We start from the raw sequence: 16,103 nt of genomic DNA on the forward strand, positions 1-16,103 counted from the left end.
CACCTCCATCTTTCTTGTTCACAATAATTAGAGGGCTATAATACTCACTATTGCTCTTTTCGATAAACCCCCATTCAATCATTTTACTGATTTCTGCCTGCACAGCTTCTCTCTTAGCTAGTGGTATTGGATAAGGTCTAACAAAAAATGGTTTGTGCTCTACTGCTTCAATGCTGTATTCAAAATTCTTTACTATCCTCGGTTTATCTGAAAACACTTCCTGATTATCTGTTCCAATGTAAGTTCTTGTATCTCTTCAATAATTTCTTTACAAGTTTCTGTTTTGTGCCATCAATCATCACATTCTTGACATGGTATATTTCATACAGATTGGACAAACCATCATTTCCCGGGTCTAATTCTAATATCAATGAATCAACTTCGTTGTCCTGTGAAGTTTTGTTTTCCACAAACCTAATTCCCAAAATACCAGATTTACTATTAATTTTGACAATCCCGTTACCACAATCAACGAATACTTTTTTCTTGTATAACAAATCAATACCTAGAATCATTTCAACACTCAATTCAGACACGACTAGGAAGTTGTGTTCAAATTTTTGTCCCTTAATTTCAAATTCTACCAATACTTGTCTTCGAATAGGCTTGCTGGATTTGTCATTTGCTCCTACAATTTTCACACCATTTACTGACATCACAACTAACCCTGGTTTATTTGAAATGAGTTCAAAGGAAGATTGTGAAATAGCTCTAGTTTGGGATTCAGTGTCTAAAAGTACCTGCAATTTAATACCATAAATTTCGACTGGGATGATAGTTGGTTTGATTGTTTTACTTTCCGAATTTTCTTGTTCCTCCCACAACAAATCTTATTCGACCATCAGATCACTCCAAGACATGTTATTTATTGGCAGATATATCTGGAGGCTTTTTTGGTTTTTGATTTCTATCTCCTTTGCAACTCTCGCCCCGGTATCGTATCATCAGGTGGCTCTTTCAGTTTTCTGATTTCAAAGTCTTTCACAACTGTAATCAAATCTTGCCCCAATATCGTATTGTCTGGTGGCTCTTTCTTTTTTGGTTTGGTATCTACCATCAGATTTTGTTTAGAAAAAACCTCATTTTGGTTTTCAGATATATTTTCTGTTATGCTTTGTTCTCTTTCCCCTATTTCTATGTTTTCTTCATCTGAACTCTCACTTATTTCACATTCACTGTCTGATTCTAGCATGAACGCTACTCTAAGACAATGAGCCAGCTCTTCTTTTGATCTTTCGTTAGTTTCATCATTTTCAAGTTTCCTAGCCTTTCTTAAAATTTCTATTTCATCTTCGGTGACAGGCGTTTCTTCAATATCACTTCTGATGACATCAACTTTAATTTCACATTTCGTACAATCGTCTTGAATTTCAGTGGTTCGCATATACTCATCTGAATCTATATTTTCATGCCCATTACGAGTTTTTTGTCAGGCAGGATCGCATCATCCACACTATTGAGGATTTCATCTCCTCCAGATTCTTATTTATAATGACCATGTTTCTATTTTCAGCACAAATTTGCCTAACATTGGAAGCCCGCGTCCTTTGCAATGCGTCTTCCTTTCTCTTACCAACCGTTTCCTCTAAAATTGCTGCTTGTGCACTTTGCGCGGCGTTAACTACTTCCACCTCACTTTCATTTTTGGACATCTCATTCCAATGATTCTGCTTTCATTTCTCCCTTTTATTAAATTTATGGCCATATAACCTTTTTCAAAATTTTCCCACTCATATTGTTTTGTACAGTAAAACAAATTGTCATGCCCTTCTGCGATCCCTGATGATTCCCTTTCGTACAAATTTTCTGTCTTTTTCACTTTTACTTAATAACATGTCCGATTCTCTTTTCATTTCAGTGATATTCTCCACCGAAATATGTCTACTAAATTCCTTCACGACGTCATCTCTTCCTACTGCCACTACTGCAGCCTCACGGTGGCCAGATGATCGCACCACCAAGTTCAATGCACGCGGTGGCCTAGTTCGCATGCTACTGCATATTCTCCTGTACGTGACTCATGCCTGTTCACACCTATTACTCTGCGCGCATTGTCTTGCAATGCATCTTTGCCATTTGCTCGTGTCTTAAATTTACTTTGTTTTGTCCGGTATGGTTTCTTTAGTTTGGGCCCTTAATACTTGTCCGTGGAAATCTAATCTGGCCCGTACAACACGTGGGCCTTAGTTTCCTCCGTTGTTTCAGTTTTGAAAGTTTCGCTGTACAAATCCCTACACATATTACCACGACCTCTGCCTCTACCTCTTTACTCAGTAACATTCGTTCTCAGTTTGTTTATTATGCTCGTGATTTTCCCTCATCCGGTTGTTATTACTTTGACGATAATCATGATTTCCTCTCCAGTGATTCTTGTCTTCTACTCTTTCCAAATATGATGAGAAACTTTTGTGGCTACTTCCCATGTAACGTTTCAAATCCTCCGAGAGCTTTTCCCGCAGTTCCCACACTATTTCGGATTCTGTTCATCTGTTTCTCAAATGTGTCAATTTTCGATACCACATTTTGCCAAATTCTTTCACTGAGCTCCTGCCTGTGCCGTCATATAATCTTGTCACGATAAACTCTCGCCATAGGTAGCCCTGTTTTTGTTATGACCAGTATTCCTCTGTAAATGTTTGTTTAAATTCGTCAAATGACATTTGATCCATATCTAAATTTAATCCCCATCTTTTTGCACCACCTGCTAAGGTGCTAATGACCACATTAATCTTTCCCTTATCCATTACATGATAAGGAAAATTCCTTTCACAATTTTTCAAAAAAATCTAAGGTGTGCCATCCTTTGTCCTCCAGCAATTTGCTACACATTATTCTGTCAGTTACATAATTCGGTTTTTCTCTGATTTTCTGTTCAATGTCGCTCACTTTACCTTGAATCTGGGAAGTGTTCTGTTCACACTTCTTTTCGCAAGTTGCCACTTGTTTACTCAGTTCTTTTTCGGAATTATTCAACGTTTGTCTCAATTGAGAAATTTTGGTGTTACATTTGTTTATTAATTCGGTTTTGAGGCCGAAAACTTTTTCATCAACTTTTGGTACCACCAAAGTTTCTACAGTGTCTTGGGTTTTCATTATTTCAGTATCGAACCTATCATTAATGTCATTAATCTGTCCTTGCATAGTGGCAACATTGTTATTAATAGTATTTATCTCAATCCTTAATTCCTTGATTGCATTACTCAAGACACCTACGTTTGAGTCTACTTCTTCGATCTGTTTACTGATTTTAACACGTTGCATTTCAACTTGATGACCTTGTGCTTTCTCGAGTGTTTTAACCTTCCAGTAACATACAGTCACGTGTGGGGTATAGAAGTACCCCAACAGTGTTTAGGTGTGCTTACAAGTAATTACTGGAAATAACTTGGATATTTTTATATTTACATAATAAAAGACAACGTATTTATTATTTCAATATAATAGAGGGAAACATTCCACGCGGGAAAAATATATTTAAAAACAAAGATGATGTGACTTACCATACGAAAGCGCTGGCAGGGCGATAGAAACACAAACAGACACATACATACACACAAAATTCAAGCTTTCGCAACAAACTGTTGCCTCATCAGGAAAGAGGGAAGGAGAGGGAAAGACGAAAGGAAGTGGGTTTTAAGGGAGAGGGTAAGGAGTCATTCCAATCCCGGGAGCGGAAAGACTTACCTTAGGGGGAAAAAAGGACGGGTATACACTCGCACACACACACATATCCATCCACACATATACAGACACAAGCAGACATACCTGTCCTTTTTTCCCCCTAAGGTAAGTCTTTCCGCTCCCGGGATTGGAATGACTCCTTACCCTCTCCCTTAAAACCCACTTCCTTTCGTCTTTCCCTCTCCTTCCCTCTTTCCTGATGAGGCAACAGTTTGTTGCAAAAGCTTGAATTTTGTGTGTATGTATGTGTCTGTTTGTGTTTCTATCGACCTGCCAGCGCTTTCGTATGGTAAGTCACATCATCTTTGTTTTTAAATGTATTTATTATTTCAGTCGTTTATTGTGCTTATATTAATCAGTCTTATCAGAAACTTTAATCCATTTACAAAAACATGTCATTTTGGTTTTCTGTTTGTATAGCTCAGTTAAAATGACATAAAAATCAACAAATACTAACTTCTAACTAAACTTTTTTTCATTTTGTACAGAACTGGAGCATAAAATCAAATGAAAATTATAAAACAGAAAAAACTAACAAGACAAAAAAAATGACACCACATTATGTACCTACAAAATCATTCGTCTCCTTTGGCTTCACAGGACAAATAAAAATTGATTGCCTCTGAATGAGGCTTACAAATACATTGTTTGCAAGTGTTACATGTTAGAGAGCTCTTTTTATCTTTCGACCTTGGGCAAATATAACACCTTTGCTTTTTAGAAGCACTAGGACCAGGCTCATCTGCATTAGGCGTTGAAAACATTTGTTCTCTGCCAACAATTTGCACGTAATTTCCAATACATCTTTGGCCAGCTTTGGGTTATTTTCTAATCTCCTGCAAATGTATGGCTTTACAAGACTCATTGCAGTGGACTTCCCGGTTAAAAATACACTTTCTCCCGGATGAAAACACACTTTTTCCATGTTATTAAGTGACAGTATATTTTCCCTTGGAACTGTAAAACTTATCAATCGTTTGAATGGTTATGTTTTTATACATGGGCGTAGAATTTCCCGGCACTTCGAAAACGAAACTCAGGGAAGAAAACTCCTTATGGAAAGATTTTTGACGTGCAGCAACATGTACGCTGCATATTTTCGTATTACAAAAGTGTAAATTCAAATTCTACCAAACACTGGATGTTACTTTCTGAACCATTGTAATCGAGATTGCGATGCGCTTTTGTAAGCCAGTCATAGCTAATGTCACATGATCCTGCCAGCCGATGACAACAGATATGCAGACCACAGGACACGTGATGTAGTCAGCAAATAGCAACACCACTGTTAAGTAGAGCAGATACACAAACAGAAAAAGTTAATTTTTAAAAATTAATGTACAGAGTGTTGCCACAAGAAAAGCAAAGCTTGCACATATAAGATTGATCTCTAAGGTTAATAAGCTGCAACAGAAGCTAAGCTTTCACATATAATGTTGATATTTTTTCTGCGTGTTACACTTTAAGATGTATCACATAAATGTGCCAGTAAAATTTTTAGTCGTGTCCAGTGACTTGCCCTCAAAGTTTTCCACAAATAAATTGGCTACAGCAGAGAACAGAGAGCTTCCCATAGCACTACATCAATTTGCTCATAATAACAACATGAATGATCTTCTGGGCTCAAAATACTTCTAAATGGCTCGTCATCAAACGCTCTGTGATTTAAGAAATTCATTGTAGATTCTCGCACATAGTTCAACTTGTATAAATTGAAATTTACTTTGAAAGTAACGCTTTTCAAACCACCATTCACTATATTTTCCCGTGACCTGTTAGAAATAGGCTCGTTTCAGTAGTCGTCACACCGTCAGATAACAGGCACCACCGAACTTCGGCAGCTGCTATGACGCTGGAAGTCCATATGTTCATAAGAGTACAGCATCAGAAGATCTTACATTATGTCATAAAAGAAAAAAAGACATCAGAGGATACTCTAAGAGCATTGGAAAATAACGGAGATGGCACCTTTCATATGAGATTCATCAAAGAGGTTCAGTGGAAAAATAAAATCTAACATTTGCAAAAATGTGCGGTACTACCAAAACGAAGATGAAGTCTGGAAATCAGTTAAAGTAAATTTTAATAATACCAAGTATCCTCAAATTTGTAAATTTTATAAGACCTTAAGGATATTTTATACAAAAGGAAAGAGGCAGATAGAGAGGAGTGGAACGTATGTTGGCCATCTCTATTTGAGACCGAAGTAATTGACTATTTTCACCCAGCCTTAGGACACTGTGGTCTGAAAAAGTGTATTGAAAAACTCTGATGTATTAGTAATAAATATCAGTGCAACAAAGAAAATAACAGATCGAATTAAATTATGAGATATTTGCCAGAGGGCAAAAATTACAAATCGAACCAACCAAGGTTATATGCAGAACAGTGTAACAACAAACTTTTCAGATTCTTTGTTTAATCAAATGGTTCAAATGGCTCTGCGCACTATGGGACTCAACTTCTGAGGTCATTAGTCTCCTAGAACTTAGAACTAGTTAAACCTAATTAACCTAAGGACATCACACACATCCATGCCCGAGGCACGATTCGAACCTGCGACCGTAGCGGTCTCGCGGTTCCAGACTGCAGCGCCTAGAACCGCACAGTCACTTCGGCCGGCCTTTGTTTAATCAAATAACCTTTCAATGTTATATCTTTGTCGCAATTCCAGTCTCTCTCCCCACCACGGTAAAACAAAAATTTCATTACACAGCCCCACAAACCAATGTGAGCACACCCATATGTATTCCATTTCCTTAATTATGTGGTTCGTTAACTTTTAAATAAACTTTTCATTTTAAAAAAATACCTTCAGATGCCCACACACCTATATGTTTTCCATTTACTGAATTATGTTGTGCACAGACTCCTAACCAATCTTTTCATTTGAAAAAGTATCTTCAAATGCCCACATCCCAAAGAAGCTGAGGAGGTCAATTCTAACCCTTTTTCCTCTTGGGAGCACAAGCTTCTGCACCTTCATTCATTTCTTGTGAAATATCCCTATGCTCCTATTATCATAATGTTGCCATTACAACAAATCCTTATCAAACCAGGGAAGTCTCATAACGCTGGTTGGAAGAGTAAGCTGGAAAGACATAAAGACCTTCGCAAGTGCAGAAATGGCTTCATCAGGTTGACGATGATGAGTGTCTGAAACAAATATATTCAATGTGCAGAAACTGGCAGACAGGTTGGTTTCTGAGGCTGTTTTTAAGTCCTGACTGGCCATGAGGTAAGCTGATTTTGTGCTGGAACAAAGTCCAAAAAAAGGTGTTGGGAAGGATTCACATCATTGTTAGTTGGAAGCTGGTGTCAGAGAGGGGGTATGTGGCTTCGAGCTGACACTATTTGGCAATCCTCAGCAGTCATCATACGATTGCTCACGTGCACTTCCTACAGGTTATCTGAACATTACATAACCAAATGCACAATTGCCTTACTTTACTCACAACTGTTAGCACCTTACCCCACCGTAAGTTTTACAAGAGTACATGCTCCTGTGTAATGGCAGTGACTATCTGTCATTAATTATAGTTATCATAATGCATAAAACAAACAGTGTTGCTGCACCTTTTTAGACTTCGAAATTGTGGCATGTTTTGCAAGTTTTATAAACTAATTTCCTGGTAAACAGAGTTTCAGGGCACTACACACCAGTAATACGACAACTCATCCGACACTTACTTATAAGACTAGAGGCTTCCTAATGTTATGTCACAGACCAAGATACACTTATTGCAATGGTACTTTTCAATTATAATCATTTCTCTGTAACTTTTATTTATACTAAATGTTCTGTAAATGATTGGTTTGTTGATTTGGGGGAGGGGACCAAACAGTGCGGTCATCAGTCACATTGGATTAGGGAAGGAAGTCCGTCGCGCCCTTTCTAAGGAACTATCCCAGCATTTGCCTGAAGTGGTTTAGGGAAATCACAGAAAACCTAAATAAGGATGGACAGACGCATGTTTGAACTGTTGGCCCCTGTAAATGAAATAGTTGACTAAGTTAATTAACAATAAAATAATCAATAAATAAATACTGTATTGTTAGCATCACATTTTGTGTGTAATTTTCTTATAAATACACCAATTTTGAAGGCTGTATTTACTGCAAAAATGATTATGCTAATTAATTTTCCAGTTATTGTGGGTGAATGTTGAAGCCCAAAGTAAGTAAGGAAAAAAAAATTAAATTTGGAGAGGTGAAAGGTAAACGTGGAAGGCTTTGAAATTTTGTCAAAACTAAGGAAAGTGTTGATAAAAATCGTCATTATAACTAAATTATTTCAAACTGTCAAGCAAATTTTAATGTGAAACTTGTAGTGAAATTACTTGTATTATAAAACTGTATTACTATATTGCAAATTCTAAAAAATAAGTAATTACAATGCTGTATTCTCAATAAAAATTTTCAGGACATGTAACCACATCTTCAATAATACAATTTTCCAACGCTTTAGCCACTGTTGCAAACGGCATTCCTCAGAGTGTTTTGCTCACTGCTGAATGAGAAAAACTTCTTTTCTTGTATAGTACTGGAAGAAGCTGTCTCTGTGATCTTACAGGGTACTGAAGATGAGTAGGAGGCATGTTAGATGTCCTGTATTGGTGTTTGCTTTATTTCTTGTAAATGGTGGAAATAGACCTCTTTGATTGGTGTTTGCTTTATTTCTTGCCACTGATTAAAATAGGTGAATGAGAAATGGGCAGCAGTTTTGACACAGCTCTGTTTATCTGTTGCCTAGTGCCGGCTGAGGTGTGCCAGTACTTTGTGTACTGTGTACTGTGGTCTCCCATGCACCCGCATGTGTTGCTTTGTGAGAGCTGTTGTCCCATAGTGCTGTTATTGCAGGCAGCCAAGACACTGTGTTCATCTGGCAGGTCTCTTGGCTACTCCTATCACCTCCCTAATCTCTTTCCTCAAGCTACATGGTTGTTTCACTAGTATGTAGGCTTCGTAAAATATTATCTGTTTGCTGCACTCATCCTGGTTTGTGCCACTGCTGACTTGGTGTGTTGTTTTAGGCAACTGTATCTTTCATGTTCAGATAACCTAGTGCTAATCAATCCATCCTGTTTACATACACTAGTCCACATCCACAGCCAATTTCATAGATTCCAGCTTTATGCAGCTTGCTGACTGGATCTTTTGTTGAATCACGAACATCTTTTACTTTGTTGTTGCTTCAGAAAATGGCTTGGCACCTGCTCAGCAGAGAATTTTGCCCACACAGTCAGTGGTCCCTTGTACGTATGGTAACAGGATGCTATTTTGTACTTCGTACTGCTCTTCCCTATTGCCTTAATCCTTTGTCACCATACTTTGTCAGTCACCTTCAACTCATCATCACTGGCTCCAGAGATGGACCTGAGCTTTTGTAATTCCACATTCAAATGTTCTTCATTACTGATCCTGTGGGCTCTCTTGGTTAAAGTGCACAGGGCGGATTTCTTCAGTGTAGGGTATTCGTGGGAGGAGGCATAGTGGGTTTTCTACGTACTCTGTGGCCAAGTTTACCATTAGGCTTTTAGTAAACTTCCATGTTGAGGAAAAACAGCATCTCATTTTTATCTATGTCCACAGTATATTGGAGTTTGCTATGCTGCTGCTAGAGGTGTTGGCGAAAATTCTATAATCTTCTCCATGTGGCCAGATGATGAATGTATCATCAACATACCAGAACCAGCATTCAACACACAGTGGGAGAGACCAGATATCTGTTTCTTCAAATGCCTGCTGCAATAGGCGAGAGAGGGAAATCCATAGCTAGACCATCCCTCTGTTCTATCTGAGAAAAGTGTTTACTATATAGTGTAAGAATACAAGATATTCCAAGAGAGTCAACCCACTGCTTTATGCAGTGAATGAGAATCTTTATCATAGGCACCCTCAATACAGGAAGTTAAATAGTAATATATTTACGAATTGTTTACTGCTCCAAAACTTTTTCTTATCATTTCCAATAAACTCATTCTTATTATTGAATACAATGCAGTATAAGCACTGAAATACACAACTAATTTACCTCATAAATGAGAGCAACAATGCTCCACTAAACATCTTATGACAATATGGTATGTTGAAGAACTCTTGAGTATTTAATACAACAAATGATTTACTTGCCCAGAAAAGTAACGCATTAAAGGGCCTGCTCCTGGGAAGCGGGTAGGTATGGCAGCCCTGGATTGAAGCTACCTAATGGATTAATGATGAGGGGTCACTGCCCCAACCAGCCTGAATGTGGTTTTTAGGTGGTTCTCCACATCCACTGAGGTAGATATCGGGCAGGTTCCCATATCCTGTCTCAGATACACGCTGTGCAAACACTTTGAAAACGACGTCACATTTGACCAGACACAAACAAAGTACATAGATTCATCATTGGAGGGGGGGGGGGGGGGGGGGGGAAGTTGCAGAACCTTTAAGACGGCTTTAGGAATGGCGAACTTCTTGTAATAATGGCCTATAAATGGGTGCCACGTGTTTGGTTCTCCACAAAATTGGAAACATACAATACTAGTTCCAACCCAGCACTGGTTGGATAAAGGGCACCAGAAAGTTAGGATAAGAAGTGATTTAGGATTTGCCCCCAGACAAGACTTTTTTTCACAGCACATGTAACTTATAATCTCCATAGTGTTCCACCCATCTTCTACCACTCTCACTTGGCAGAAGAGGGCTTTTATGGAGAGAACTGAATGGAACAATCACAATTATTTTCTGAGAGCCACAACTTCAAGTTATTCCTAACAAATAAGATGAATGGACCAAAGATATAATTTCACCAATTCATTTCATAACAAACATGCAAACGATGGGGGGGGGGGGGGGGGGGGGGAGAGAAAGAGAGAAAGAGAGAGAGAGAGAGAGAGAGAGAGAGAGAGAGAGAGAGAGAGAGAGAGAGAGAGAAGAGCTTACCTCAAGTTTATGGAGCAATGACAGAAGTATTGGTATTGCTCCAATTGATCCAGCTTTATGTGAATTAAATTCATTGTCATAAACTGAAGCACAAAGCAGCTCAATCATCTTGACCATTAGCTCCTGGGTACTGGTGGAGCTACTACTTAGCCTCTGCAGCTTCATTAGGCCACTACAACAGGTATGCATGCAGTTAAGCACAGACACTTACTAAAGAGAGATAAATATACAAATATTAAATATTTGTATGCAACACTACGAAATTTATGATAAATTAATTGTACCACCAGATTAATATTTTGTGATAGTTTATCAATGTTATTAGCATATTGTTTCCTGTTTAACAAAGAATTCTATCTTCCACCACAACCCAAAGCATGTTTTTGCCACAAAATGAACTTGGGACATGTCTACACAGCATATACCACAATTTATGGCACATACATCCTCCAATAGCATCTTCTTCAAATTGTCATAATCAATCAATTTCAATAAAAATCCGTACAGAATGAAAATAGGAAAAAAAGATGTGTAGCTGCTTGGTTCATGGTGCACACAAACATGTCACAGAATTGCCACTCTTTCTCCATTTTAAAACACGCACACGCACACACACACACACACACACACACACACACACACACACACACACACACACACGGCAACACTTTTTTTCACAAATGCAAAAGCTCTCTCAAAGATAAAATCACATTTTATATCAGAAATCAGAAAATATACTATGAATAAATGCAGTCAGAACACACAAACCTTTGTATTGCTGTCTGAGTATTTACCCAAAAGAGTCACAAAGTTTAAAGTATTAGAAATAGACAAAATAAACTTATTTTCCCAAAGCAACAATAAGAAGAACAAAAGATGGATTTAGAATCCATTTTCATTTAAATCTCAAACACTTTTAAAACACTATACAGAAAAAGTTAAAAATATGAAAGGAGGAATTGTGCACTTTGAGAAGTGGATAACATAGTAACTGATTCTTACATAGTACTTCTCCTGTATGAGTCTCCTAGTCAACTGCTCTCATTTCTCCAATTTTCAATACGGCAGTTTACATGTGCTGAATTAGTTTCCAGTGCACTGTAAATATATTTTTTTTATAAGTGCCTGTCTCTATATAGACGGAGCATTCAAAAAGAAACGACCAGGAGCCTGGAATGTGCAAACCAGTAGCAGGAGGGTAATATCGTGGTGTATGTAACGAGGTGTGGTTCCAATCAGAGCGTGGAAGTTCATAGCCCATCGCTAGAGGGCACACGTGAAAGTCACATGACTATACTGAGCTAGCAGCAGCATGCATCAATTGTCCAATGCTGCCAGTTGCATTGCAAACAGGGATATGGAGGCGTCAACAGAAGAGCAAAGAGGTGTTTTTCGTTTTCTGACAGTGGAAGGAGTAGGAGTAACGGACATTCATCGACAAATGTCACAAGTGTATAGTGAACACTGCATGTTCCTTGCAAGGGCCAAGGCTTGGAACAAGCACTTCAGGGAAGGACGGGTGTTGTTAGCCGATGATGCACAGTCTGGAGCACCACACTGCATTACCAATGACATCGTCCAGCTGGTGGATGCACTCATTTACCCAGGACCGCCAAGTGACAGTGAAAGCCAAAGCCAAGTCTGTAATTAGTCATAGTTTGGTGGTGGTCATTCATTTGATAAACAGCTCGTGTCATCTCACAGAACACTGTATACTAATTTAGCTACTTCTACAATTAGGTAAATGAATCATGCCTATCACACTATTATAAATTATTTTGAAATTAATTTCTAGCAGTCTCCATAGGAATGTGCAATTCCAGTACAAAAATGAAAAGTTATTTACTTAATTTTATCCATTGTTTTCCAGTGTTTCGACCGCCTTCAGTCACAAGTTGCGTTTATTTACTGCACTATGCATTTCGAGCCCTGGAGGCTCACTGTCAGGTGCTTTTTAGTGATTTACATCAGGTTTTTTACTTGTTTGCCTGTTGATATTACGTTTTTGTGTTAAAACATGGTATATTGTAGATATAAGTTTAACAGCGTTAATAATTATAACTAACTTACAGTTTAACATTTTATAATGTCTGCTTCTGTTGTGCAGTTGGTATACGCAATACACATCTTTAATTTTGCAGTACATACTGGGATAATACATAGTCACACGCATTTTCGCACATTGTAGTAGCAGAGCATAAACATGCCAAAGATTCTCGTTCATACAGATGTTCTACTTCTAAATATAATCGATTTTCTTGTTTGACAGAAGATAATATGATATAGTATTACTAGTACACAGGTATTATTAAAATAATTATTTGGCACCATGTTGCAGGTTGTCAGCTGTTTGTACTATTATAGATTTGATTCCTCAGGAAAAAAAAAAACTTTTTAAAGGTGTAGAAAAAATTGTGGCTGTTAAACTCTGTTTGTTCATGCAAAAAGTTTTCGGAATATTTTTCTTTGTGTAGCATTATTTCTAACTGTTCTCGTAGATTACGTTTTTTACTGTTGGGCTCTGTGTGAAGTACAGTTAGGCTGTTGTGGATGTCGTCAAGTCTGTGTTTATTAATATACACGTGGTTAGCTATTGTAGATGTTGTTAAATAATATCCTCACAGAATTTTATACTTTTGAAGCCACATACACAATAAAAAATGCATGAGTTAACAACACTCATCAAAGATGTAAAAATCCCTGGAGAAGCTAGATTTGCCTCATCTGACATTATCAACCTGCTCTCAAATATATCTGTTAAAGAGACAACTGAAATTATTAGAAAAAAACCTCATCACACACAAAAAACTAACCATACCAGAGATTACCGAGTTGGTAAATCTACTTGAACTACTACTGTCCCACAACTACTTTTCGTTTAATAATAAAATCTATCAACAGAAAGAAGGATTAGCTATGGGTAACTGCATGTCAAGTTTCCTAGCTGACATTTTCATCAACCACTTAGAGAATAACTTCTTCAAAGGAGAAAATAAACTTGTTCAAAAAAATGTGTATTACAAGAGATGTGTAGAGGAAACACTACTCTTATTTGAGGGCACTAAAGATGAACTTGAAGAACTCCTCACCTCATTCAACTCACTCCACAATAAAATAAAGTTCACAATAGAACATGAAACAAATCAATCCATAAATTTCTTAGACCTCACAATTGTGAATGAACAACAAGAACATAACTTGTACATTTACTGAAAACCAACCTACACTGACATCACAATACATGAATCTTCATACCACCCGAACACACATAAGTATGCTGCATTTAGATCAGTGTTGAACAGGGCACATTCATTACCTTTAAAACCCAAAGCATTAACACAAGAAACAGATACTATCAAAACAATTGCAGTAAATAATGGTTACTCTGTAAAATCAACTGATAAACTATCTAGAAAAATTCAGACCAACATCACTCACAAAAACACTGAAAAGAAAACTACCGACACAAAACAAATCTTCACAAGCATTCCATACTTAGGCACAGTATCACAAAAAATAGCTAACTTATTAAAAAGAAACAATATTAAAATATCTTTCTCCACAAACAGCAAACTTGCATACCACTTACCTCACACAGTGAACACAAACAAGCCAATAACACAACACAGTGGAATATATAAATTACAATGCAACAGTTGCCCTGCATTTTACATAGGAAAAACTGGAATAACCTTCTACACACGGTATAAAGAACACACCGACACCTTTCGACTAAACCATTTTGAAAAATCTACAATAGCTAACCACATGTATATTAATAAACACAGACTTGACAACATCCACAACACCCTAACTGTACTTCACACAGAACCCAACAGTAAAAAACTTAACCAATAGAACAGTTAGAAATAATGCTACACAAAGAAAAATATTCCGAAAACTTGTTGAATGAACAAACAGAATTTAACAGCCACCATTTTTTCTACACCTTTAAAAGTTTATTTTTTCCTGAGGAGTCAAATCTATAATAGTACAAACAGCTGACAACCTACAAAATGGTTCCAAATAATTATTTTAATAATACCTGCTTACTAGTAATACTATATCATATTATCTTCTGTCAAATAAGAAAATAGATTATATTTAGAAGTAGAACATCTGTATGAACGAGAATCTTTGGCATGTTTATGTTCTGCTACTACAATGTGCGAAAATGCGTGTGACTTTGTATATATCCCAGTATGTACTGCAAAATTAAAGATGTGTATTGCGTATACCAACTGCACAACAGAAGCAGACATCATACAATGTTAAACTGTAAGTTAGTTTCATATTATTAACGCTGTTAAACTTATATCTACAATATACCATGTTGTAACACAAAAATGTAATATCAACAGGCAAACAAGTAAAAAACCTGATGTAAATCACTAAAAAGCACCTGAAGATAAGCCTCCAGGGCTCAAAATGCATAGTGCAGTAAATAAACACAACTTGTGGCTGAAGGCGGTTTGTTCTTCATTTTATAAAAAGTTATTTACGCTTCCTCAAAATGGTGAGCATTACAACAATCACACAAATGTTATCATGCTCACTAACTAAACTGAACACTGAATATATCAGACATCTTTTCACTCTAGAATGAACAGTAAATGTAATAATGACTTTAATTTTCATACAGTACCTCAAAACAATCTGTAATCCATTACACATTGAAAATTTTAGCTGATTGGGGTTATTGCCAACTATCATAAGCTTGATGAGTGGTACTAGCTCATGTAAGAAATCTATCGCATGATAGCTTGTAGTAATTTTGTCCAGTAATATATCCATTAGATCTGTCACCTATAACAAAAAACTGGCTAAGAAAAAGAATTTTCAAAATATTAAATAATAAAAGATTAACATTTATTTTTTGCTTTAAGTACAGCAAAAATATCCACAAATTGTTCAACTTAATTAATACAAAACTATAAAAAATAAGAAAAAATAATTCATTAGCTTTACAACAGAAACAAACCCTTTGTCACAAACCACCCAATGTATAACATGTGGTGCAGTGCAGTGAAAAAAACACGTGTGTGTGTGTGTGTGTGTGTGTGTTTGCGTGAGAGAGGGGGGGGGGGGGGGGGATAACAAGACATTAAGGAATCGGAGGGCAATGCCTTAGAAATAAATTAATATAAAGCCCATGAGATACGAAAGAAAATGAAGTCACATTACAGTGAGTATTGAGACGGATAATCAGAAAGAAGGATCTTAATTAAGAAAATAATGACAACAGATCACTAATACCCTCCAGCATAGCAAATGGCAATACTTATTGATATTATACATTGGAGGTCCCCATAAACTCTTTCTTTTCATTTGTTCAATTGTTTGTTTCAGTATAATTTTCTGACGATATTTATTAGAAGAAACAACAACTACAAGTAGCATAGTAGTTTACACGAGTTTAGCACCTCTTCGCTATGTTAAGGTATTCAGTCAATTAAAAATTAAATAAAATTATTCACAGATTCTTGCCTTCAAGA

The 16,103-nt window shown here is 36.9% G+C and overlaps 1 protein-coding gene across 1 annotated transcript in view; it reads right to left on the bottom strand.

Moving 5' to 3' along the window:
• Positions 1–16,103, bottom strand: part of LOC124803209 — a 112,853-nt gene that overhangs the window by 64,546 nt on the left and 32,204 nt on the right. The window contains exons 3-4 of the mRNA XM_047264390.1: positions 15,254–15,414; positions 10,609–10,780 (exon numbers count right to left, since the gene is read on the bottom strand). Coding sequence (XP_047120346.1) covers positions 10,609–10,780; positions 15,254–15,414 — 333 coding nt within the window. The remainder of the gene's footprint in view (positions 1–10,608; positions 10,781–15,253; positions 15,415–16,103) is intronic.

This window comes from Schistocerca piceifrons, chromosome 6 (assembly GCF_021461385.2).
Source record: "Schistocerca piceifrons isolate TAMUIC-IGC-003096 chromosome 6, iqSchPice1.1, whole genome shotgun sequence".
NCBI classification, from domain to species: Eukaryota; Metazoa; Arthropoda; class Insecta; order Orthoptera; family Acrididae; genus Schistocerca; species Schistocerca piceifrons.